This window comes from Polypterus senegalus, chromosome 10 (assembly GCF_016835505.1).
Source record: "Polypterus senegalus isolate Bchr_013 chromosome 10, ASM1683550v1, whole genome shotgun sequence".
NCBI classification, from domain to species: Eukaryota; Metazoa; Chordata; class Cladistia; order Polypteriformes; family Polypteridae; genus Polypterus; species Polypterus senegalus.
The window spans coordinates 171724957-171751973 of record NC_053163.1 but is presented as its reverse complement, the minus strand read 5'-3'; the positions used below and the strand labels follow the sequence as shown (position 1 = coordinate 171751973).

At 40.7% G+C, this 27017-nt stretch overlaps 1 protein-coding gene across 1 annotated transcript; it reads right to left on the bottom strand.

Moving 5' to 3' along the window:
• Positions 1-143: 143 nt before the first annotated feature.
• On the bottom strand, positions 144-27017 carry LOC120538084 (membrane-spanning 4-domains subfamily A member 6D-like). The gene is made up of 7 exons (XM_039767508.1): positions 26895-27017; positions 17891-18017; positions 9107-9217; positions 8747-8803; positions 8521-8667; positions 6811-6927; positions 144-2308 (listed from the first exon to the last, which is right to left on the bottom strand). The coding sequence occupies exons 2-7, from the start codon at positions 18008-18010 to the stop codon at positions 2255-2257; spliced, it is 606 nt and encodes a 201-aa protein (XP_039623442.1). The 5' UTR covers positions 18011-18017; positions 26895-27017; the 3' UTR covers positions 144-2254.

Here is a 27017-nt window from a genome sequence, read left to right as displayed (position 1 = left end):
AAAAGTCTCATCGAAAGATATTCTTTAATAATATAGAGAAGACATTTTAGAAAGTATACCCATCAGAGTAGCGTACAATAATTAGAAATTGGAAAATATTGTAATGAACACCGAGATAAAAAAAAAAAACAACACATGGTGAGTTAAGTCCAATAGCGTTTGCATTTATTTTACAACAAATGATTCACGGTAGTCTTCTAGCAGAATCACTCTTAACTATTAATTACGTGGGAAACACTCTGTAAAAAATAACAAGTCACTTAACTACAGTGTTCTTGACCGTCGTCAATGGTGTCCCTTTTCCTGTTCTTTATAATGACCTGGGAATCACCACCCACCTTCTTCAGCCTTCCTGGACTTGTAAAGTGTAAAGGAAAGCTCCACAGAGCTCAGCACACCTGTGAATATCTTGCTGTCAATCACCTGCTCAGACCCCGCCCATCTCTAGAAATGCTGGTTACTAAATTATCTAATACAAAATGACCAATGCTAGCATACAATCAGTGTTAATATTAATCCATGAAAGGAGAAAATGGATTGACATACGTTCCCCCTCTAACTATTAATATTAGTTAAAACTGAGTAATCCGTCAAAATAATGTAAGTTAGGACTTGGAAAGGAACTGACTTATTGTATAATGGGAATATGAATGGTACACGATGGGTAAGAAGATTAAGGTCATGCCGCGATTGTTTGTGTATATCATAGGGTGAGGGTCTGGGAGACATAGATCAGGGGCTTAAGCTACTGAAGCCCACAATCCCCCCACCCTAAACCACTTCCTGACGCCACTGTCCATTTTTAAACTCCACCTCTATTCATATTGGCTAGGGCAGCTGCACCATTGCCGTGTTATTAATTTGTTCCAACTTCATTTAGCTGCATGTTTATCACATTGGTTCTCTACAATAGTAAACGACAGATAATATTGTCTCATCAGTTAGTCTTCTGTTGGAGACAGGTCCAGCAGCAGACCTCCAAAGCTCCATGATTCAGTAGCTCTGCTGCACAGCTAATTGGATTGCAGGATTTTGTCACATGGTTTACTTGACTTGAGTCAGACAACTCCTAATCCACAATCTTAACCACAGTGTACCCCAATTTTATCAATGATCCATAAAACATAAAGAAAAAACATCAAGGCAGTGGAACTCTGGAGGTCTGCAGCTGACAGTTTTTTCTGCTCTATTAGTTAACTCATTTAAAGCACCTGGAAAGGGCGCTACTGTGTGTGCTGTTTGTGTGTACCCGCTCTGCCTGGTGTTTGACTCAACGTGCATTGAGCACTTGAGCAGAAAAATCAACAAAATATAAAAGTTGAAGTCACCGCTCTCAAAGTCAAATTAACACATGGGACTCATTGTGAAGTCAAACAGAACGCTTCTCCGTGTGTTTTCCCAACTCACCGATGCTTTTCAATGGGAAATTTTTAAATTTTAAAACTTTGTGCAACATGATGCGTTCAAGATATGTCAAGGAAAATTGAACAACTTTCTTTGAAAGAACAAGTTTGTCACATCTCCTCAAAACTGGTCCATTCAGTGTTGAGTTGATACACGCGGACAGACAGATGGGCGGCCGAAGAGACAGACAGACAGGCAAAGGTGCTTCATGCACCTAAAAACAGAGAATAAGTAAATAAATTAAAGGCATGCAACAAATGCCAGTGAATATAAAAAAAAACACTCATGCAGTTGTCAGTGTGAGTGACCAATAAAAATGCGCAGTGATTTTTGAAGTTTTTCTCATTGTGGCTGGAATGAGGGGTTCCTGTGGTTAGTTACTCTTTTACTGATTGATATTTTTCTATTTCTTTAAGGGCACGGAGCTGACCTTCAGAGAAAGGCACTACAGAGGATTAAACTGGCTTTGGGGTTGTCTTGTATTTTTCCTGCTGTTTTGTTTTCTTATTGGGATCTGCATATATGATATTCATTGATGAATACAAAACTAAGTAAAGTTGATAACAGAGGAAAAGTATCTTGAGCATAGTAATACTGCAAAGTATCTAGATAATAAAATGGGTAAATGCAAATAAGCACAGAAGGTTTCTTCAGCCAGCAAATCCAGATGACAATGACCACTTCCTGTTAGCATGATGATGTCAGGCCATCAAAAGCATCTGGTCAACTGGTCGCTAAAGTGCCAGAGGTCAAAGAGTCCAGCGCCCAAAATACAACTGGGCTGAAAGTTATGATGCAGTAACCCAAAAATGCTTGAAAGAGTCTCACAGGATAAAGCCTGTTCATTATGTCACTCATTTTCTGTGACAGGTGGTGCAGTGACTAAATCATTCATTTCTAGATTCTGCAAAAAAGAAAAAGGAAGATATGTAATGCATCAACCTCAACCTGTCAGACGTTCATTTTCACATTCTTAATTCAGAGCTCTAAAGACCTATCCGCCGTATTTCATTTTGATGTCTAGTCTTTAGTTTCAAGTCAAGTTGGAGAGCATGCACTGGTACAGTGCGTTGCCGCACCCACTACACGATGAAACACCTTGGGATCCCGGTTGGCAACCCCCCAGACAAACAAGTGGTCCAGTCCCACCCACCGCAAATGACCCTCTGTCTTCCTCAGCCAGGTGTTACGTGGGCGATCCCTTGGCCTGGTCCAGCCACTCAGGTCCTCAACAATGAGGATCTTATGAGCTGGTTCACCCTTGGAGAAACGCGTCACATGGCCGTAGTGCTGTAACTGACGCTCCCTCACAATGCAGATAATGTGCCTCATTCGGGACTCCATGAGCATCCGCTCATTCTAGACAAAGTCAAACCAATGGTACCCAAGTATTTTCCGGAGAGACACAGTACCAAAGGAGTCCAGTCTTCACCTCAGGTCAGTGGATAGCGTCCATGTCTCGCAACCATATAGCAAGACAGGAAGCACCAGGACTCTAAAGACTTGGACCTTCGCCTTTTTGCAGTGACATTTGGAGCGCCACACACCCCATTCCAGCGACCTCATGAACCCCCATGCTCTCCCAATCCGTCTACCAACTTCATAGGAAGAGTCACCAGAGACATGAATGTCACTGCTGAGGTAAGTACACCTCTCGAAAAGGTCAGCACTCTTTCTACAGACAGACACACTGCTGATGGCTGTGCTCAAGAGGTCATTAAAGGCCGGATGTTGGTTTTTATCCAGGACTCTCGAAAGCCCAGACACTCAGACTCCTTGCTCAGTCTCTCTGCTCAGTCTCTCGAGAGCCTCCATTGACTCCTTTTTTATTTGCTTATTCTTTCCTTAGCCCTATTTGGCCATATCCTGCTAGATTTAAGCATACACCTTAATGAACGCTAACTGACCCCATCCTCTCCTATTCCCTTTCTCGTCTTTTATGCCTGATTGTTTAATCAGCTTTGTGCCCCTCCAAGATGTCTCTGCTGCCTCTGGCAGATCTTATTGTACTTTGAATGCAAAGAATTATATTATTATTATTATTATTTTTGAATTGATTTCCAAACAGCATCAGCAGAGGCTCTCAGCTCTCCACACTGGTACAAAACCTCCATACACACTTTAGTTCAGTCATTCAATGAAGTGTACAGACAAGGAAAAGTGAACAGCCAGGGAAGAACGGTATTGTGAAAAAGCAGCGGCCCATCAGTAGTAGTGGGAGATGCTTGAAGGATTCATTCTTTGTGAGCAACGGTTTTCAGTGCATTAGATGAATTCATTCGTGAGCACAAACAAATCGATTCAGTGGCGCTCATGGGGAGTGGTAATGCATGTATGTGTCCTGCCTGACGTTGTTATGAGTCATTTATTTCACTGATGCTCGTGGAATTTTTAAAGCATGTGAGCAAAGACCTGCCTGACTCTCGAATCTCAGCTCATTTGATTCATAAGCTGAACCCTTTACCTTAGAATAAGTCTAATGATTCTCGCTTATATGATTCATAAATTGAATAATTTCTCAAGAAGAGGTTTAATGATTCTCATTTATTTCATTTACAAACAAATCACCACCCGAGGACCACTGTAACAATTCTTGGTCATTTGTTTTCTGGGCTAATCATTACCTGAGAACCAGTGTTATGATTCTCATTCAATTGATCTGTGAACTAATAACTACCCCAGAACCAGTCTAACGAATCTTGTTCATTTGATTTGCAAAAGAATCACTACTCGAGAACCAGTTGAACAAACCTCATTTTTTTGAATTACGAATGAATTACTACTTAAGAACCAATCTAACGATTCTAATTTATTTGATTTATGAATGAATTACTATTTGAGAACCAATCCAATTCTAATTTATTTACTTTACGAATGAATTACTACTTAAGAACCAATCTAACGATTCTCATTTATTTGATTTACGAATGAATTACTACTTGAGAATCAGTCTCCGATTCTTGTTAATTTGATTTGCAAACAAATCATTACCCAAGAACCAGTCTAATAATTCTTGTTCATTTTATCTACAAACAAATTACTACCATTCAGTGAAAACTGGAAAAATGTCAATCAGCAACAAAATAACCACAGGAATCCCTATTTATGGCCACACAAAGAAAAATTTCTAGAATCACTTAACGTTCTTATCCGTCACTCACACTGACAAGTGCATGAGTGTGTCTTATATTCATTGGCTGTTGTTGCATTCCAATAATGTATTTACTTTTTTTCTGGTTTTAGGTGCGCTCACACGTAATGCGTACAGCACTTATTTTGCAAATGCCCGTGTAAGTCTGTCTGTCAAGTCTAGCAATTCTTGTTAATTTATTTCATTGACTGAATCATTAGAATAATTATCGTTTATTTAATTTTTGAACAAATCTCTACCCGAGATCCAGCCTGACAATTCTCGTCCATTTGATTTGCAAATTAGTCATTACCCAAGAACCAGTATCACAGTTCTTGTTCGTTTTATTCGCAAACAAGCCACTAATTGAGAATCAGCCTACCAATTCTCTTTCATTTGATTTGTGAGGAAATCACTACTCAAGAACCAGTCTCATGATTCTTGTTCATGTTATTTACAAACAAATCACGACCCGAAAGCTAATCTAATGATTCTGGTTCATTTAATTCACAAACGACTCACTCCCTGAGAACAAGTTACCAAGTAGTGTGGTAGACAGTAAGAGTTTAGGAACTTTCAAAACTCGACTTTTTTGATGTTTTTTTGGAAGAAATGAGTGGATAGGACTGACAAGCTTTGTTGGGCTGAAGGGCCTGTTCTCATCTTGATTGTTCTAAAGTTGTAATGTTGTAATAAGTCTAATGAATCTCGTTCATTTGATTCATGAACTGAATTACTACATGAGAACAAGTTTAATGATTCTTGTTCATTTAATTCACAAACAAATTACTGCCCGAGAACTGATCTCAGAATTCTGAGAAATGTTCATGATGCGTCATCTGTTGGAATGACACTTGCAATGCATTTCATTACTTCATCCATTACAAAATACTGTACATTCTAATAGATGGTGCACTGCAAACGCTAATGGTGAGGTCTACACTGATTATTTAGATTTCAACCCGTCATAGATGGGTAGCAGAGCTAGAATACAATGTCTGGTTATCACAATGAATGAATAACAAGCTACAAAGTAGCCAAGTTCACTGGTGCTAATAAATGTTTCACAATATTCAGGTTTTATTAAAAACTCACACCTCAAAAACTTAACCACACGACTGTATCAAAAGAAAACTTTAGAAAATTTAACGTAAGAGTAAACTCTTTCAGCGAGGTCTAAAACATACTGTAGTTTTTGCCATTTCAGTTAAAATCATCCCTCAGTCCACAGTGACAAAATGTATGCTCCTCGCTGGAACACGGAAATGTGTAGAGGTGGAACACCTCTTACCCCAAATGTTGATGCCCCTTGCCTCACCTTTTAAAACTGGTCATTTGATTATGCTCCACTTTGTCACGATTAATGTATGCTTTTGAATTGAAATTCAATACACATGGTGCAGCCGCTAAGCTAAATTCAATTTGCTTGTTTTGCTTTTAGTTATGACATGTAATCTCTGGACATGAATTAAAAAACACAATATGTGTCTGTATTGCATTTTAAACTGGCTTTAAAATTGCTCTCCATAGTAAAAAGCGATCAATTATTTGGTTGAAAGGTTATTTAATTATGATGCAATAACACCATGCCAGAATGAAAGGCACCACGTGGCTGTGCATTGCAATGTAGATAACACATTGGATGGCATTTAAATTTTGGCACAAATAATCGCCCATACAAGGTGCTCTGTCCGTCAGTTTGTCTATTGGTCTCCTCTGTGTGATTTTAGGTTCTCTTTTCATGTTAATCTAACTGAGGTGCACAACTGTCCATCTCTTAACTGGGATCTCAGACCTCTGTTTCTTTTCATCTGAAGCCATGAGCCTATTTTTCACTCCTTTAGACTCTGTCTGCTTCTGGGGGTCACAGCCATGTGAGCAAACATTTGTAGATCAATCAATCAATCAATCAATCAATCAATCAATCAATCAATCAATCAATCCAACTTCTTCATTGTCTCTCTGCTTGTGTTTAGCTTTTAGCCATCTGTCTGCTAGAACTCATGGCTATTTGTTAATGAATTTGATCTCTATGGCTGCCCATTGCTTAATTGGTGTCTACACTTATTTTCCTTTCCAGCTGACTCTCATGAGTACATTTTTTCTTCCTTTAGACTCTGTCAGCTGCTGAGGAGCACAGCCGTGGGAGCAAATTTCTATAGATCTTTCAGTCTGGCATGCTGTGTCTCGATTTCTACCTTCTGTCTACCCAGCTGTCCACACAGACATGTCTGCCTATTGCCATTGCTGTTGGCCTCTCTCCATCCAGCACTTACCCTGTACAAGCCGTACTCGTCTCTCTCTTTGATGACTAAATAGAGCAGCACAGCGGCCACAATGATGGAGGTGAGGAGTGTCAATAACATCGCACACTTCATATGATCATTCACTTCCTGTAAAGGGGTGAGATGTTGAGTGAATCCTGGTGCTCATGCAGTACCCTCCATAATATTTAAGATAAAGACACGTTTGTCCTTGGCTTCCCCCTCTGCTCCACAGTTTAAAATTACACATCAAACAATTCAGACCTAATTAAGGTGTACATTGAAGGCTCTCATGTAAGGGGATTTGCATACATTTTGGTTACAGTACACTTTTTCTATGTGATCCCCCCATTTCAGGGCACGATAATGTTTGGGACACAGCAATGGCAGGTCTATTAAAGCCGTTGTCATATTCAGGACTTTGTTGCATATCCCAGCATGCAATGACTGCTTGAAGTCTGCCATTCTTAGACATTACCAGGTGCTGAGGGTCTGCTCTGCCAAGCCTCTAATGCATCCTCCTTCAGCTCCTGCTTATTCTGAGGTCTTGTCCCCTTAAGTTTTCTCTTCGGCATATGGAAGACCTGCTCAGTTGGATTTAAACTGGAAGTCTGGCTTGGCCATTCCAGAATTTTTCATAAACTCCTCTGTGGCCTCGGCAGTATGTTTGGGTCATTATCTTGTTGGTGGATGAAGTGCAGTCCAGTGAGTTTGGAGGCCTTTACTGGAATTTGAGCAGATCAGATGTTTCTACACACCTCAGAATTCCCTCATCCATCATTCCATCATCACTGAAGGGAAGTGTGCCAGGACCTGTGGCAGCCATGCATGCCCAACCCATAACACCGCCAGCAACATGTTTAACAGATGAGGTGGTCTACTTTGAATCTCAGGCAGTTCCTTTTCATCTCTGTCACTCTGATGAGGTTCGTCTCGTCTGTCCACAAGACCTTTACCCAGAACTCTGCAGGCTCTTTTAAGTCCATTTTCACAAACTGTAATCTGGTAATCCTGTTTTTGTGGTTTGCACCTTGCAGTGTGTCCTCAGTCCTTTGTTCTGCTCATGAAGCCGTCAGCTGATAGTCTTCCCTGACAAATCCACATCCGCCTCCTGAAGACTGTTTCTGGTCTGTTGGACAGGCGTTTGGGGCTTTTTCTTAATCATAGGGAGGATTGTTCTGTTACAGCAGTAAAGGTCTTCCTTGGCCTACCAGTCCCTTTGTGATTACTGAGCCCACCAGTGTGTTCTTTTTTCTTCATGATATTCTAGACAGTTCATTTTTTGTCATCCTAAGGTTTTACCGAAGTCTCCACAGGTTTTATTCCTGTTCTTCTGCCTCATAATGGTTTCCTTTGACTTTTTTGACTTTGTCTTTATTTTGAACAATGGCAAATCTAGACTCCAAAGGGTACAAGCAAGCCGAGGTATCTTATGAAGCCATGAAACCCGTCTGAGGAATCACAAACACCTGGGATGCCAATTGTCCCAAACATTATGGTGCACTGAAATTGGGGAGGACCATGTGTTATGTGACTAAAATGTCTGCAAATCCCTTTAAATAAAAGTTTACAATGCGTACTTAAATCACGATGTCTAACTTGTTTGATTTATAAATTTAAACTGTGGAGCAGAAGGGCCAATCAAAGTACAATGTGTCTTTGTCTCAAACTTTAGGGAGGGCATTGTATACACACAATCTGAAGAGAAAGGTAGAAACTTACCAAGGGGATTTCGAAGTGGGTGCAGTTGTCACTGATTTCCACGCACATCATTAATATTTTACTGCTCACTGTTTCCATGTAGGTAAAGACACCAGCAGTCAGAGCGAACAGAATGATGAGCACACTGGAGATCAAATTGGACCAGAACTATAGTTGAGAGAGAGAAACATCGCATGAGGCAGAGTGGAAGGGAAGATGGAAATGGTGAAAATAAGGTGCCACTCACACTTATTTTGTTGGCCTTTTTCTCCATGATAATGAAAAGAACTCCAGTCACAATAAACTACAGAGAGAAATGAAAACATAAGGAGTAGATGGAGGATCTCAATCAAATAAAAGTGCAGGCACATCTTAGACAGCCCAAACAGTGAGGTGCACCACAGAGAAGAAAGTTTTAACCAGATATCACATCTCTCCAGCTTTCTACAGACCTAAAACTCACCATCTTGTTTTTAAGCCAAGTGAACAACAAGTCTGAAGGCACAGCTAGAAACTTGACATTCTGATCTTTCCAATCTAGTCACCCCAAAACCTCTGGTAACTGTTCTTGAAGGAAATTCTCAAGTATCACGTGTATTTTACTCACAGAAGCTGAAGTCCACCAGGGCATCCCAGATTGGACAATATTCCTCCCTGGAATAAAGTACATGGGGACATAGAAGCAAGCTATCATCACCCCGAACATTATTGTTGACACCTAAAGAGGAGTAAAGGAAAACTCACTATAATCCAAAACCCCAATAAACAAAAGAAGCGTGACTTGAATTAGTTTAATGCATTATATCCCAAAGCTAGGATAGAGAAGGCGGCATGCCTCCATCTTAAATAGAGTCAGAGTCCAGATGTTGGGTACGAAGTGACACAAATCATGTGATGGCAACAGTAAACATGAAGGCTTCACACATGGAAAATCAACAAAAATGGAGGTGACTACCGAAATGATATGACATTGAATTATTAAAGAAATTCACAAAAAAAGTCACAAAACCAAAGGTAACACCAGTAATTCATGACATTTCTAATGATTTGAGCTTCTTTCCACTTTCTAGATTTCTGTATTTACGGCGGATTCAGAAATCTTCAGACCCCTCCACTTTTCTCATATTTTATCATGTGGCAGCCTTTTCATAAAATCATTTTTTTTACCACATCCAACAACACACAATACTCCAGAATGACAAAGTGAAAACAAGATTGTAGAAATGTTGGCAAATTATTAAAAAAAATAACAAAATTGAAACATTTCACTAACACCTGTATTCAGACCCTTTGGTATGACACTTGATATTTGGCTCAGGTGCATCCTATTATGTTGATCACTGTTGAGATCTTTCTACAACTGTGGTTAATTCCATTGATTGAACTGATTAGGAGAGGGTCCACAGCTGAGCAAAAATCAAGCCACAAGGTCAAAGGAAGAGCCTTGCTGAGTTCCTGCAGCAGTGAATGGTCTCAAGAGCTCAGTGGCCTCCATAATTCCTAAATGGGAGAAGGTTTGAATAACCACGAATGCACCTGGTCACCTGGCCAAACTAAGCAAATCAGGGGAGAAGGACCTTGGTAAACCAGGTGAACAAGAACCCGATGGTTACTCTAGCTCGCGGGTGTTGAACTCCAGGCCTGGAGGGCCACAGTGGCTGCAGGTTTTCATTTTAACCATCTTCTTCATTTATGACCAGTTTTTGCTGCTAATTAACTTCTTTTGCCTTAATTTTAATTAACTGTTGTTTCTTTTTCCTTAATTACCAGCCAAATAATAGTGAGACACAAAACAAGCCGCCACATGACCAGCTCACTTGTGCCCATCACATAATACCTGAAAATAAATTGTGACCGTCACCCCCTGTATGACCTAAAACCTCTAAGAGAAAACAGGCAGGAGGAAGTTTAAATCATAACCATTTATTCTCTTCGAAGAGGGAGCACTCCTATAACTAGACGCACACTGCATTCTGTAACAAGATGCACACCTTTTCTGCTAGATGAGTTATTTTTTATACACAAGTAAAGGGTACAGAATTAGATTACTTAAATCATACAAAGTTTCTTATCATCATTGGCTGCTTCCAGTTGCTAGCCGGATACAGGGCAAAATGAACCATACTAAATTATAAGTAAACGTGGTCAGCAAAAACACATAGATCATTATCAGAGTCAGAATATCTTTATTGTCATTGTAACAAATACAACAAAATTAGGTGCAGTCCCTACGGTGTCAAAATATAAATATATATACAGTGGGATGCAAAAGTTTGGGCAACCTTGTTAATAGTCATTATTTTCCTGTATAAATCGTTGGTTGTTATGATAAAAAATATCAGTTAAATATAACATATAGGAGACACACACAGTGATATTTGAGAAGTGAAATGAAGTTTATTGGATTTACAGAAAGTGTGCAATAATTGTTCAAACAAAATCAGGCAGGTGCATAAATTTGGACACCACAAAAAAGAAATGAAATCAATATTTAGTAGATCCACCTTTTGCAGAAATTACAGCCTCTAAACGCTTCCTGTAGGTTCCAATGAGAGTCTGAATTGTGGTTGAAGGTATTTTGGACCATTCCTCTTTACAAAACATTTCTAGTTCATTCAGGTTTGATGGCTTCCGAGCATGGACAGCTCTCTTTAACTCACACCACAGATTTTCAATTCTATTCAGGTCTGGGGACTGAGATGGCCATTCCAGAACGTTCTACTTGTTCCTCTGCATGAATGCCTTAGTGGATTTTGAGCAGTGTTTCTGGTCGTTGTCTTGTTAAAAGATCCAGCCCCGGCACAGCTTCAGCTTTGTCACTGATTCCTGGACATTGGTCTCCAGAATCTGCTGATACTGAGTGGAATCCATGTGTCCCTCAACTTTGACAAGATTCCCAGTCCCTGCACTGGCCACACAGCCCCACAGCATGATTGAACCACCACCATATTTGACTGTAGGTAGCAGGTGTTTTTCTTGGAATGCTGTGTTCTTTTTTCTCCATGCATAACGCCCCTTGTAATTCCCAAATAACTCCATTTTAGTCTCATCAGTCCACAGCACCTTATTCCAAAATGAAGCTGGCTTGTCCAAATGTGCTTGAGCAGACCTCAAGCGGCTCTGTTTGTGCTTCCTCTGCATCACTCTCGCATACAGCATCTCCTTGTGTAAAGTGCGCCGAATGGTTGAACGATGCACAGTGACTCCATCTGCTGCAAGATGATGTTGTAGATCTTTGGTGCTGGTCTGTGGGTTGACTCTGACTGTTCTCACCATTCGTCGCTTCTGTCTATCCGAAATTTTTCTTGGTCTGCCACTTCGAGCCTTAACTTGAACTGAGCCTGTGGTCTTCCATTTCCTCAATATGTTCCTAGCTGTGGAAACAGACAGCTTCAATCTCTGGGACAGCTTTCTGTATCCTTCCCCTAAACCATGATGGTGAACAATCTTTGTCTTCAGGTCATTTGAGAGTTGTTTTGTGACCCCCATGTTGCTACTCTTCAGAGAAAATTAAAGGAGGAGGGAAACTTACAATTGACCCCCTTAAATACTCGGATTCACCTGTGTATGTAGGTCAGGGGTCACTGAGCTTACCAAGCCAATTGGAGTTCCAATAATTAGTTCTAAAAGTTTGGGAATCAATAAAATGACAACGGTGCCCAAATTTATGCACCTGCCTGATTTTGTTTGAACAATTATTGCACACTTTCTGCAAATCCAATAAACTTCATTCCACTTCTCAAATATCACTGTGTGTGTCTCCTATATGATATATTTAACTGACATTTTTTATCGTAACAACCAACGATTTATACAGGAAAATAATGACTATTAACAAGGTTGCCCAAACTTTTGCATCCCACTGTAATTAAAAAAGGATAAGAAAGGATAAGAAGAATTAAGGTAGAACACAAACATTCAAAATAAGACCTTACTGCACATGAAACACTATTGCACAAGATGTCATCTATTGCACTGCTGCATTGGAGGTGATTAGGTGGCATTCAGTGCCCTCATAGCAAGAGGGTAGAAACTGTTATTCAGTCTATTAGTCTCTGTTTTGAAGCTCCTACATCTTTTGCCTGATGGTAACAGTTGGAACATGTCATGAGCGGGGTGTGAGGAGTCTTTTAAGATGTTTTCCACTTTCCTGAGGCAGCGAGAGCTGTGCAGTTCATCCAGAGAGGGTAAAGAACAGTGGATGATCTGCTGGGCAGTCTTTACGATCCACTGAAGTGTTTTCCTCTGTGCTGTTGTGCACCTGGGAAACACCACTCACCGGCAGTAGCCCAGGATACTCTCAATAGAGCAGCGATAGAAGGACACCAGCAGTTTTTGGCGATGTTATTTTTCCTGAGGACTCTCAGGAAATAAACTCTCTGCTGAGCCTTCTTCGCCAGCTCAGCTGTGTTCACACCCTAGGACAGGTCTTTCATGATGTGGACTCCCAGGAAGTGGACGTCTGACACCCTCTCCATGCAGCCCGCTCTGATGTAGAGTGCTTTGATGTCCGTTTTCTTTTTCCTGAAGTCCACAACGAGCTCCTTGGTCTTAATTGTGTTCAGAAGCAGGTTGTTGTCAGTGTACCACGCAGTCAGACGTTCCACTTCATCCCTGTAGGCAGACTCATCCTCCCCATAGATACGCCCCACCACAGTGGTGTCATCTGCAAATTTGACGATGGTGGGTGGGGGCGCAGTCATGTGTTTGCAGCGTGAAGAGCAGGGGGATCAGCAAACAGCCCTGAAGAGAGCCAGTGCTGATGCTGATGGCCGAGGAGATGTGAGGGCCCACCCTAACCCTTTGTGTGCGGTCTGTCAGGAAGGAAGTCTTTAATCCAGATACAGGTGGAATACGGGAGTCCGAGGGGTGGCAGCTTGCACACCAATCTGTTAGGGAGGATGGTGTTAAAAGCAGAGCTAAAATCAATAAAGAGGAGACGTGCATAGCTCCCCTGGTGCTCCAGATGGGACAGGGTAGCGTGGAGAACAGCAGCAACAGTGTCCTCATTAGACCTGTTAGCCCTGTAAGCAAATTGGTGTGCATCACAGGTGGGAGAGATGAAGGACATGATGTGAATTCAGACCAGTCTCTCAAAACACTTCATCAACACTGGCCGATAGTCATTCAGGCAGGTTATGGGTTATTAATGTTAAGCATCGCGTGTATGCCTTGACACTTTCAGCTCCTTTCTTTATTAGCACAGAAGCTGAAGGCAGATGCCTTTCTCATACAATAAATAAACAGTTTCCTACTGACAGCCCAATGTAGTCTGCTTGCATCCCGTCTCAGCTGCCCTAAGTTACCTGGAAATGGTTTTACATTATATTGTGCACTTTGCTGAATGTGCTTAATTACTTTAAGCTATAAAATCCAAACATCACAACTATTATTAATTTGTCTTGTTATGATATTTTTTACCACAAAAGAAACGTGAAGGTCTCAGTAAGGTTGATCTCTCAGGTCACCAAAACATTTTGATGGTATCTGTTGGCTCGTTTCACATCTCCTTCTGTTTGGCTGTCATTTAATGAAGAAAAGAATCAATTCAGAGGACTGAATCCTTAAAAACAGGACTAGTAAAATGAAGGGAAAAAGAATTTAATTAGCAGTGAAAACTGGTCACTGATTAAGAAAGGGGTTAGAATGAAAACCTGCAGCCACTGCAGCCCTCCAGGTTTGGAGTTTGACACGCCTGCTCTAGTTCAGTTTTCCCCAGGCTCGGTCTTGAGGATCCCCTGTGGCTGCAACATTTTATTCCTGCCAAATTTAAAATTAGTGATAATAACTGATCTCATTTATTGAGATGGTCTTTTTTCCCTTCTCTTATTCCGCCATTAGAAAAGCACAGCACTATATTATTCCATTTAAAGACGTTTAGAAATATTTCTACTTTTGCTTTAAACGCTTACCTCTCTTTTGTTGTTGTCCTATTGATTTCTTATTGTTTGCACCCTTCGTTGTATCCTTATAACGACAATTAAAACAAACAGAACTGACAGGCAGATAAACAACACCGAATGATGAAAGGCTGTAATAACTTTAAGCATTAGATCCACTAATCTTATATATAAACGTCCACATGTGGAAGTGTGTGTGTCTGTCTGTCCGGCCCAAAAATGTAATTCAAGCGGAAGTTCTTGCTCGATCAGCTGAAGCTGATACAGTGTTTATTCCTCGAATCGATTGATGTCCATCTCAAACTGGATTGTCTTTCAGACTGAAACGACGACAGTTTCCCATAAAACCAGCCTTTACAATGACTATTAATAAGTCGCAGTGGCAAACATTGGATCGCGTTGGAATTTATTTGCTGGAACCAGTTTTTGGGCATGGACAGTTATATGTGGCGCTCTCCAGAGTGAGTGTCAGATTAAAAGTGTGTGAATCCTCAATTCAGGGCAAGTTGATTAAAGATTACGACAAGGTTTTTATATGGAATGTCGTTTGCCATGAAGTTTTTTAAGGTGTAAAGCCTGCAAGAACAATGAAAATAATATTATGAGTGCCTACTTACAGTCATCTGAAAAAGTTTGGGAACCCCTCTCAGCATGCATAATAATTTACTCTACTCTAAATAAAAATGTACTCTACTTTCAACAAAAAAAGATAACACCAACAAGGATTAGAAGAGCGCCAAAAGATGTCTTTCATTTTCTAGGAACATCTGAGCACTGGAGTGTTTTCAGAACAAAGATTTTTAGTGAAGCACTATTTAGTTGTATGAAATTAAATCAAATGTGAAAAACTTTGTGCAGAAGTTTGGGTCCCCTTGTAATTTTGTTGATTTGAATGCCTGTCACTACTCAATTCTAATTACTCGCAACACCAAATATGTTGGATGAGCTTGTTAAGCCTCGAAATTCATAGACAGGAGTGTCCAATCATGAGTGGTAAAAGGTATTTAAGGGGGTCAATTGTAAGTTGTGCTTCCTTCCCTTTGACTCTCCTCTGAAGAGCGACAGACAGCATGGGATCCTCAAAGCAACTCTCAAAAGATCTGAAAACAAAGATTGTTCAGTCTCTTGGTTTAGGGGAAGGCTACAAAAAGCCATCTCAGAGGTTTAAATGGTCAGTTTCAACTGTAAGGAATGGAATCAGGAAATGGAAGGCCACAGGCACAGTTGCTGTTAAACCCAGCAGGTCTGGCAGGCCAAGAAAAATACAGGAGCGGCACATGTGCAGGATTGTGAGAATGGTTAAATACAACCCACAGGTCACCTCCAAAGACCTGCAAGAACATCTCGCTGCAGATGGTGTATCTGTACATCGTTCTACAATTCAGCACAATTTGCACCAAGAACATCTGTATGGCAGGGTTGTGAGAAAGAAGCCCTTTTTGCACTCACGCCACAAACAGAGTCGCTTCTTGTAGGCAAATGCTCATGTAGACAAGCCAGATTCATTTTGGAACAAAGTGCTTTGGACTGATGAGACAAAAATTGAGTTATGTAGTCATAACAATAAGCACTTTGAATAGCGGAAGAAGAACACCGCAGTCCAAGAAAAACACCTGCTACCTACTGTCAAATTTGGTGGAGGTTCCATCATGCTGTGGTGATGTGTGGCTAGTTCAGGGACTGGGGCCCTTGTTAAAGTCGAGGGTCGGATGAATTCAACCCAATATCAACAAATTCAGGATAACGTTCAAGCATCAGTCACAAAGCTGAAGTTACGCAGGGGTTGGATATTCCAATAAGACAATGACCCAAACCACAGTTCGAAATCTACAAAGGCATTAATGCAGAGGGAGAAGTCCAATGTTCTGGAATAGCCGTCACAGTCTCCTGACTTGAACATCATTGGAAATCTATGGGATGATTTGAAGCAGGCTGTCCATGCTCGGCAGCCATCAAATTTAACTGAACTGGAGAGATTTTGTATGGAAGAATGGTCAAAAATACCTCCATCCAGAATCCAGACACTCATCAAAGGGTATAGGAGATGTCTAGAGGCTGTTAGATTAGCAAAAGGAGGCTCAGCTAAGTATTGATGTCATATCTCTGTTGGGGGGCCCACATTTATGCACCTGTCTAATTTTGTTATGATGCATATTGCATATTTTCTATTAATCCAATAAACTTAATGTCACTGCTGAAATCCTACTGTTTCCATAAGACATGTCAGATATTAAAAGGAAGTTGCTACTTTGAAAGCTCTGCCAATGATAAACAAAAATCCAAAGAATTAAGAGGAGTTCCCATACTCTTTTATATGACTGTAACTGGGCCAGTGGGACAACATCAGAGAGAGATCCTCATCCCTTGCCCAGAGTAGTCCCTTTCAATTTCCTGACATCTCTGCATTTCAATTTTATTTCTGAAGATTTCAATAGTTTTCTAGGAGCCTGGGATTTTTACACCATGGGCTCACACAGCTAGTTAGTAGATAATATATTAAACAACAACAACAACCTTTATTTATATTGCACATTTTCATACAAATAATGTAGCTCAAAGTGCTACAACACTCAATCAATCATAACACCTGGAAAAGCAGAAGGAAAATTGTTAAAAAGTTAAAATGAAAGAAAAAACTATCCCCTTATAAGTGCTTAGTACGTTTTAATAAAAATGTACCAAAATTAGTTTTGTTATTTCTCCGTTGAATCCAAAACACAGACATTGGCAAACAACAGCTCAACTTAATTGGACTAGGAGTCCAATTAAAAATAGAAGTTGGTTTGAACAAAAACCTGCAGCCACAGGGCCAAGGACCGAGTTTGGAAAGCACTGCTCTAGCTAAAGGGGGAATTTTGTGATATTCCAGTTTATTTTTAATAATATTCATGCATTTCTAAAATTCTATTTTCGCTTTGTCATTCTGTGGTATTGTAATGTTATTTGGCGTGGGGTGAAAAATGAATTAAAATGATTTTAGAACAAGGCTATAACACAGCAAAATGTGGAAAAAGTGAAGGGATCTGAACATTTTCTGAAACGGTTTTCACAGTGAGAGTGAGTTTTAAAACATTTATGTCCTGTTGGGAAAGACTTTGGACTTCATTTAGCTAAACATTTTGGGCTTTCGTGTATTTTTGGTTGTCTGGATTTGACCTTTGCCTTCTTCTAGTTTTTTTGAGTTTGCCATCTCATATCCCCATCCTGCCTGCATAAATGTATTGCCTTCTTTTTTACTGAAGTAGTGAATGCATCAGTTAGCGGATGTTCTTGCATTCACCATGAAAGTCACATAACCCATTTAAAAGTGAATACACTGTCCCACCACCTCCAAATTCATCCCACATAAATGGAACTGCATAAGAAGCTGTCATCCAAAAGCAGATGAAGCTCATTTTAAACACAAAGTCTCTTTCACGATTCCCTCATTGCTCCAATTATTCCTTGGTTAGTTACCCAAGCTCCACCAATATGGCATCATGCATACATACCCCGAAATATTTGATGTTTCCTCTCTTAAACGCATCAATTTGCTCCTCCTTGAATCTCTGGAACTTGACCTGTGCTTGGTCACTCAAAGAAACACTTTGGTCTGAGACAGTGGAAGCCATCCTGAGCCTGGACAAATGCAAAAAATGCACCCAAATTAGAAGAGCCTCAGTGTGCAAGTGAACATATCTGACCTCATTGCAGATTATTATTATTATTTGGCCAGATGGAAAAAATGACCAACAAGGATTAGAAGAGGGCCAAAAGATGAATTATAAGGTTTAAGAGTTAGCTCAAAGAATTTTTTAGTGACTATGTATGAGCACATTTATTGAGGCAAAATCAAGAGGAGTCTTCATGCTAAACCTAAAACGTGAGACAAAAAATTTTTACAAAGTTACAAAGTCAAGAGCTAAGGATTAAAACTACATTGGAACCTCGGTTCACGACCATAATTCGTTCCAAAACTCGTTTGTAAACCGATTTGGTCATAAACCGAAGTAATTTCCCCCATAGGATTGTATGTAAATACAATTAATCCGTTCCAGACCATACGAACTGTATGTAAATATATTTTTTTAAAGATTTTTAAGCACAAATATAGTTAATGATACCATATAATGAACAGCATAATAGTAAACTAAATGTAAAACCATTGAATAACACTGAGAAAACCTTGAACAACAGAGAAAACTGACATTGCAAGTGTTCGCAATGTAGCGCTACGAACCGCTCGCTAAAAAAACTTTTTTTTTAATGAGTTTTAAGCACAGGGAAAAAAATGAACATTTGAAAAATCCTTAATTTAATAAACCATCAAGAAAAGTAACATTGCAACAATGCACGCAATGAACCGATCGCTGTAAACAGAAGTGGAGGTTAAAATCCAATAGAAAAAAGTCTTCATTAAATAGAACGAGGTTAAAAGGATCTGTCTCTTTAAAAACAAGCCTTATGTGTCTAGCAGTCCCTCTCGCGCACGCCTGTGTGTGTGTCTGTCTGTCTATCGCGCATGTGTCTCTCTCTCATGTGTGTGTGTCTCTCGCCTGTGTTTGTCTCTCTCTCTCTCCCGTGCGTGTGTGTCTCTCTCTCTCGCACGCCTGTGTGTGTGTGTGTCTCTCAGGCGCGTGTGTGTGTGTCTCTCTCTCTCTCACTTGCTGCACAGGGAGAGACTGAACACGTGCGGAAATCATCGGCGCGCACAAACCGAAAGGGAAACTGGCTTGTTCGTATACCGAGTCTGTGGTTGTGAACAGATGCAAAACTTTGGCAAACTTTTTGTTCGTAAACTGATTTGTACGTGTTCCGAGACGTTTGTGAACCGAGGTTCCACTGTAGTTAGCCTGTGCTTTAGATTAGTCTTTGAATGATCTTGATCACAGAGTCAAGAAGCATAAAACGAAGTGTAGCTTGCGGTGCGTAAGGCAGGGTCAAGCACGTGTAAAACACGTGGCGAAAGAAATCTCTCAGTCCAAAAGTTCATTTTAAAAGATTAAGTGAACATTCAAAGCAAACAGTCCACACGAGAATAAAGAAAAAAGGTTGTTACACACGTACAATAAAAGGCAAAAGTAATATGTGAAAAAATGTTTCATCTATAAATTTAGCTTTTCTAGTCAAACTTCAGTTGTTTCTATACTTAAAGATGCTTTACTCCGTCTTCAGTACGTTCTAACATACGGCACTGCACGTTCTATGGAGCATGTTAACTTTCATACTATTGAGCACGTAAGGCACGTTTAAAACTGCGTGCCCACCATGCCTTACACACGGTAAGGCATGTCACTGACTGAGACTATTCTATAGTTAGATGGGCAAGAAGTAATTAGAAAATACCAATTCAATTCAACTTGTGGGGGTTATAAGATCCTCCCATAGACTATGCACTAATATTTAGGCAAGCATTTAATATAACTTAAATAGCTAGGAAATGGCTCTTACATGAAGCTGAGCCTGAAGGAAGGTAAAGTTTTAGTTCATCACCTGCAGTCTTAAAAATAAAAATGCCAGAGTAATTCTTCAGGGCAATATCTCAGGGGGACCCAGTTTTGGTTCCCAAAAGACCCCTCTACATGAAGGATTCAGAAAGAACCTTTCATTTGTTTAGATCTGTAACAGTCTCCCTACGGGGAATAACCATGAAGAGATGCTAACAGGTTTATGACATACCAATGGCTCATGATTTGAAAAGGACCATAACTGCATACAATAACACAGGCCCAGTGCAGATTTTCTTAAACTGTTAGTGACCTGCTAGGTAGCCTACCGTACAAAAAACATTTCATTTTTTTTACATTTTTTGTGATCTTGTTGCAGATGTTCATAAAAAAAAGCTCAGTGAAAGAAAGGAAGCTTACAAAGAAAGCTAAAATTGGAAACAAAATCACTCAAAATAACATGAAGGATGTCTGCAATAGACTGGGCATCATTACTGGGCTCAAGCAATCTTGGGCTCAGGTCCTAGAAGGGGATGTGGACAAAGCTAACACCCTGTACCAATAGATTTTCACTCCCACTGACACTTTATGACCAGTCTCCCCACTCCATCATCAACTCGTACCACAGCAACTGGAATGGCCAGTGATGAGTCCAACTTTGACCACCAGTGTGGACTGAAGACCAAGTAAGGAGACAACTGAGGAAGTTACACACAGGAAAAGATGTGGGACCAGATGGAGTCGGTCCTTGAGTTCTTAAGATCTGTGTTGACCAACTTTGTGATGTCCTCTGACAATTGTTCTGTTTGTCCCTAAGGCTTCAGAAAGTGCCACTGCTGAGGAAAACATCCTGCAATGTTCCTGTTCCAAAGAAGTTGGGTAGCTCTTCACCTAATGGCTATAGAACCACTGGCTGTTATGTCCATGAAGACCTTTGACAGACCGATCCTGGACTATATTGTGGTAAACCATCTGGACCCACTGCAGTTTGCCTTTCACACAAAGCTCGACAAAGCTGGTAGCACTGTGAGGATGGCATTTTTTGTTTTCTCCAGTGCCTTCGATACCTACAGCCATCCCTGTTAAGGGGTAAACAACATGACAAGAAGGTGGATGAACCTGTGGTGTCCTGGATAACAAACTATCTGTTAGGCTGACAGTAGTTTCTGAGACCCAAGGACTGTGTAAGCAACACTGAAGCACCACAAGGAAAAGTCCTGTTTCTTTTTCTCTTCACTCTGTTATGTCACTTGCAGAAATTCTCAGATGATTCTGCACTTATTTATAAGAGGGATGAGACAGAGGAGAGGAGTCAAGTGGAGAACTTTGTTTCTTTGTGCAAAGAGAATTGCCTGCAACTTAACATCTGCAAAACCAAGAAATTGGTTTATGAGTTTACTCAGAGCCTCTCTGTCCGGTCAATATTTAGATATAGAGGTGGTCCACTATCCTATAAGTACCTGGGGGTCCACATCAATGACAGGTTGGACTTGTCTCGGAAGACAGAGGAACTGTAGAAGAAATGGAAGAGCAGGCTCTTTTTCCTTAGGAGATTGCGTTCCTTTACTGTGGAAAGTGACATTCCTCACATCTTCTGTATCTCTGTGATGGTCAGTGTGATTTTCTATGCTGTGGTATGCTGAGTTGGCAACATCACTTCAGGAGATGCACACTCAACAAGTAAATTAAAAGGGCATCCTCAGTTATAGAGCACACTCTGGACCCCCTGGATGTTGTAGCAAAGGAGAGAATGAAGACAAAACTGAGTGCCATTAGGAACAAGGCCTCACATCCTCTCTCTGACACAACAACACTGAGGACTGTCAGACAAAGAATTATTCGGCAGTCAAGAAACAGAACTGGAGCTCCTTCATATACCAACAGCCATATGTCTGCGTAATGCTTCATTGTGACAGCCAAGTCAGAACTTTTCTTTCTTTTAATTTTGTTTTGCTTTATAGTCGTTTTGCTGTGTTTTCAGACCAAATTGGTAATGTATTAGATTAGATTAGATTATTTATTTATAAAAGCACATTTAAAACAACAGAGGTTGTGCCAAAGTGCTGTACAAAAAAGAATTAAAATAAACACAATACAAACAATCATGCAAAAGCAGATTAGTAAAACAACCAATTGTAACATCCACCACAATCCCATCATACACAATGAAAAACAGAAGAAAACAAGTAGGTCTTAAGCCTCGATAGAGGATGAAGACCTGATGTGCAGAGGTAAGTCATTCCAAAGCCAAGGAACAACAACTGAAAAAGCTCTGTCTCCCCTCGACTTCAGCCGAGATCTGGGCGCTACAAGGAGCAGTCGTCCAGATGACCTCAGTGCTCCTGTTGGCACATAGGGGTGAAGGAGGTCACAGATATACAGTGCATCCGCAAAGTATTCACAGCGCATCACTTTTTCCACATTTTGTTATGTTACAGCCTTATTCCAAAATGGATTAAATTCTTTTTTTCCTCAGAATTCTACACACAACACCCCATAATGGCAACGTGAAAAAAGTTTACTTGAGGTTTTTGCAAATTTATTAAAGTACAAAAACTGAGAAATCCCATGTCCATAAGTATTCACAGCCTTTGCTCAATACTTTGTCGATGCACCTTTGGCAGCAATTCCAGCCTCAAGTCTTTTTGAATATGATGCCACAAGCTTGGCACTCCTATCCTTGGCCAGTTTCGCCCATTCCTCTTTGCAGCACCTCTCAGGCTCCATCAGGTTGGATGGGAAGCGACGGTGCACAGCCATTTTAAGATCTCTCCAGAGATGTTCAATTGGATTCAAGTCTGGGCCCCTCAAGGACATTCACAGAGTTGTCCTGAAGCCACTCCTTTGATATCTTGGCTGTGTGCTTAGGGTCGTTGTCCTGCTGAAAGATGAACCGTCGCCCCAGTCTGAGGTCAAGAGCTCTGGAGCAGGTTTTCATCGAGGATGTCTCTGTACATTGCTGCAGTCATCTTTCCCTTTATCCTGACTAGTCTCCCAGTTCCTGATGCTGCCACCACCATGCTTCACTGTAGGGATGGTATTGGCCTGGTGATGAGCGGTGCCTGGTTTCCTCCAAACGTGACACCTGGCATTCACACCAAAGAGCTCAATCTTGGTCTCATCAGACCAGAGAATTTTGTTTCTCATGGTCTGAGAGTCCTTCAGGTGCCTTTTGGCAAACTCCAGGTGGGCTGCCATGTGCCTTTTACTAAGGAGTGGCTTCCGTCTGGCCACTCTACTATACAGGCCTGATTGGTGGATTGCTGCAGAGATGGTTGTCCTTCTGGAAGGTTCTCCTCTCTCCACAGAGGACCTCTGGAGCTCTGACAGAGTGACCATCGGGTTCTTGTTCACCTCCCTGACTAAGGCCCTTCTCCCCCAATCGCTCCGTTTAGATGGCTGGCCAGCTCTAGGAAGAGTCCTGGGGGTTTCGAACTTCTCCCACTTACGGATGATGGAGGCCACTGTGCTCATTGGGACCTTCAAAGCAGCAGATATTTTTCTGTAACCTTCCCCAGATTTGTGCCTCGAGACAATCCTGTCTCAGAGGTCTACAGACAATTCGTTTGACTTCAAGCTTGGTTTGTGCTCTGACGTGAACTGTCAACTGTGGGACCTTCTATAGACAGGTGTGTGCCTTTCCAAATCATGTCCAATCAACTGAATTTACCACAGGTGGACTCCAATGAAGCTGCAGAAACATCTCAAGGATGATCAGGGGAAACAGGATGCACCTGAGCTCAATTTGGAGCTTCATGGCAAAGGCTGTGCATACTTTATGTACATGTGATTTCTTAGTTTTTGTATTTTTAATAAATTTGCAAAAACCTCAAGTAAACTTTTTTCACGTTGTCATTATGGGGTGTTGTGTGTAGAATGCTGAAGAAAAAAAATTATTTAATCCATTTTGAAATAAAGCTGTAACATAACAAAATGTGGAAAAAGTGATGCGCTGAGAATACTTTCCGGATGCATTGTATTTTGGAGTGAGACCATGCAAGGCTTTAAAAACAAACAACAAGATTTTAAAATCAATGTGACACCTCACCAGTAGCCAGTGGAGAGCGAGAGGCTAAAATTGGGGAGATGTGATCCTGTTTCTCAACCCAATCAAAAATCTAGCTGCCGCGTTATGAACCAGCTGAAGGCGAGACAGAGCAGATTTTGGCAGATCCACATATAAGGAATTACTGTACAGTAATCTGGATGAGATGTAATAAAGGCATGAGTGACTGTTTCCAAGTCCTTCTGTGATAGAAAAGATTTTAGTTTAAAAATTTGACTCAGTTGGTAAAAACTGGACTTTACTACCATGGAGACTTTTTTTTGTGTCATCCAATATTTAATATCCTCAAAGAACTTCAACAGCTTGTTTACAGTAACTAACTTTCAACTAAGTTTGAGGTACAGCTGCATATTATCAGCATAACAATGATACATGACATCATGTTTGTTAAAGATGGCCCTCAAGGGGAGCAGATAAAAAGAAAATAGAAGAGGAGTCAGAAAGGAATCTTGAGGGACGCCTTGTGTGAAAGGAGCTGGCTGAGAGAAATTCCCATCTATGTTAACAGACATAGATCTGCCTTTCGGATAGGACACGAACCAATTCAGTGCACAGCCTTGGATGCCTACTTCATCCTCAAGCTGTTTTAACAGAACTCCATGGTCCACTGTGTCAAATGCCACACTGAGAGCAGCAAGGCGAAGATTGCAGAAGAGCCAGAGTCCAAAGTTAATAGAATATCATTTGTTACCTTCAGCAGAGCCGATTCAGTACTAATGACTGAAACACATCACATACATTGTTATCCAGATATGAAATTAACTGCAAAGAAACCAGTTTCTCCATAATTTTGGACAGAAATGGGAGCTTAGAAATAGGCCTATAGTTTGAAAGAGCTGTAGGATCAAGTGTGGGCTTCTTCAGCAAAGGCTGAACAAGTGCATGTTTAAAGTCTGGCATTATATCGGATTTTGGATAGTTGTTGATAATAGCCAACACAATTGGACTAAACACTCTAAAAGTATCTTTAAATACGTAGGTGTGCAGGTAAGATATCTAGCAGATAATTGGAAGATTTCATATGCAGGATTATATCAGCTAGCTGAGAAGAAAAAAAAGGTTGAAAGGAAGTAAACTGGCTGTGCACTGGCCTTAGAGTTACTGGTGTATGTATGATTATTTATTTGTCTACCTATTATTATTTAAAGAGCTTCTGTAAAAAAAAGCCAGATTTCTCTATGGGAACAAATAAAGTTCTATCTATCTATCTATCTATCTATCTATCTATCTATCTATCTATCTATCTATCTATCTATCTATCTATCTATCTATCTATCTATCTATCTATCTATCTATCTATCTATCTATCATTTAAATCTAACATACCTATTTTAAGTGTTCAATTCAAAAGTGCAGAATTATGGCAATGCGTTTCCTGTTCATGATGGGGACATATTTATTTAACAATATTTCAGCACAATTTCAGCATACAACTAGATAATTTGCACGTGGATTACGCCACGCGACTAACGTGAGATGTTTTTCTTCCCATTTTTTCAATGGACGTCTGACATTATTTGCCACTCTACCTTAATCTATTGGCTTTAATTATATCATAAACGTTTTCTATCTGCTCTCCAAGAAAACACGAGATAGTATTCATTTAATTCTTTTGATGCAGATGCCCCAGGGATGTAGGAGACCGATGAAAAATTATAATCCACTCAAAGCAGTTTCTCCTTCCCCGTTGATTTTCGTCAATTCCCGAACCTTTTCGCGTTTTCACTGAACTCGATGCGTTGCGAATTCAGCCGGGTTCACTCGTCACTAACGGGGAATATCCGTCCATCCATTTTCTAACCCGCTGAATCCGAATACAGGGTCACAGGGGTCTGCTGGAGCCAATCCCAGCCAACACAGGGCACAAGGCAGGAACCAATCCTGGGCAGGGTGCCAACCCACCGCAGGACACACACAAACACCGAGCACACACTAGGGCCAATTTAGAATCGCCAATCCACCTAACTTGCATGTCTTTGGATTGTGGGAGGAAACCGGAGTGCCCAGAGGAAACCCACGCAGACACGGGGAGAACATGCAAACTCCATGCAGGGAGGATCCGGGTCTCCTAACTGCGAGGCAGCAACGCTACCACTGCGCCACCGTGCCGCCCAACGGGGAATATAAAACTGCATAAAACCGGCAAATGGAATTGGGACCCAAGGATCTTGACCAATGATTTCCTCCACCCGACAGAATTCATATTGAATCAATTTTTGAATAATCTATTTTAAGTTCAAATTGTTTGGATAGTTTGTCTTTAAAAACACTCCAACATTACAATACTTGCTAAATTGTTTGATTTTGGTATACATTTTAATATGTTGAGACTCTTAATTGTACATTACCTGTGTTTTTGTCTTTTTGGTCCGCCTTTAAAATTAAATACTCTCTTTTCATGATGCATGTGTACGGGATTAAAATAAATCCGTTTCAGTTGCCGATCTCCTTGTAAAAAGGCTACATCTCCGGTGAGTTAAAAAAAAGCGCTGCGCAGTGAAGGCCATTCTGTGTGTTCAAAAGAAACCCCCTTGCAGGCATTCAGTAAATGCAGCACTGGTTAAGTTTTACGGATAGACAAGAACTCAATCTGTTTTAACGAGTACTGAACTACTGCAGTGCTCGGGGTGTGTTTTACAAGAAGGTAAAATGAAGGCCAAGTTAGCGAATGCAGTTAGTTACGGTCGGAGCACAGACAAGTTAGCAATGACACAACTAACAGTACGCGGAGCTGATTTCGTGGCATTAAACGAGTCAACGAAGCTTTCAAGTATAATTAAAAAATCTTCTATAAACTTAGTCTAGAAATTACAGTATATATTGCGTGACTTGCTGTTCACTTTTATTTTGTGTGATGATTCTGCGCTGTAATGGGCAGCTGCTTAAACTTGCAGTTTAATGTCGCTGATGGGACGTCGTACGCTGTTTACAAATCTCGTATACAGCTTTCTGCTAAACCAGACCCCCCGCCCCCTAAAAGGGTAAAAATAACGGTCTACTCACCCTTTAGCAGCCGAAGACGCTTTGGAAGTCTTTTTCTTTAAATCTGATTTTTCAATAGGAGATGGTAGAGGTGGGGGCTTGAGGGGGCTGGCTGGGCTGCACCAGTAAGCTGAGAAGGGACCA

Bases quoted from the DNA above. Each gene is read 5' to 3' on its own strand.
- LOC120538084 (XM_039767508.1), bottom strand. From the start codon at position 18,010: ATGGCTTCCACTGTCTCAGACCAAAGTGTTTCTTTGAGTGACCAAGCA. The intron at 8,668-8,746 runs GTGAGTGGCACC...TCTCAACTATAG, and splicing joins AAAAGGCCAACAAAATAAGT to TTCTGGTCCAATTTGATCTC. The intron at 6,928-8,520 runs GTAAGTTTCTAC...ACCCCTTTACAG, and splicing joins CCCACTTCGAAATCCCCTTG to GAAGTGAATGATCATATGAA.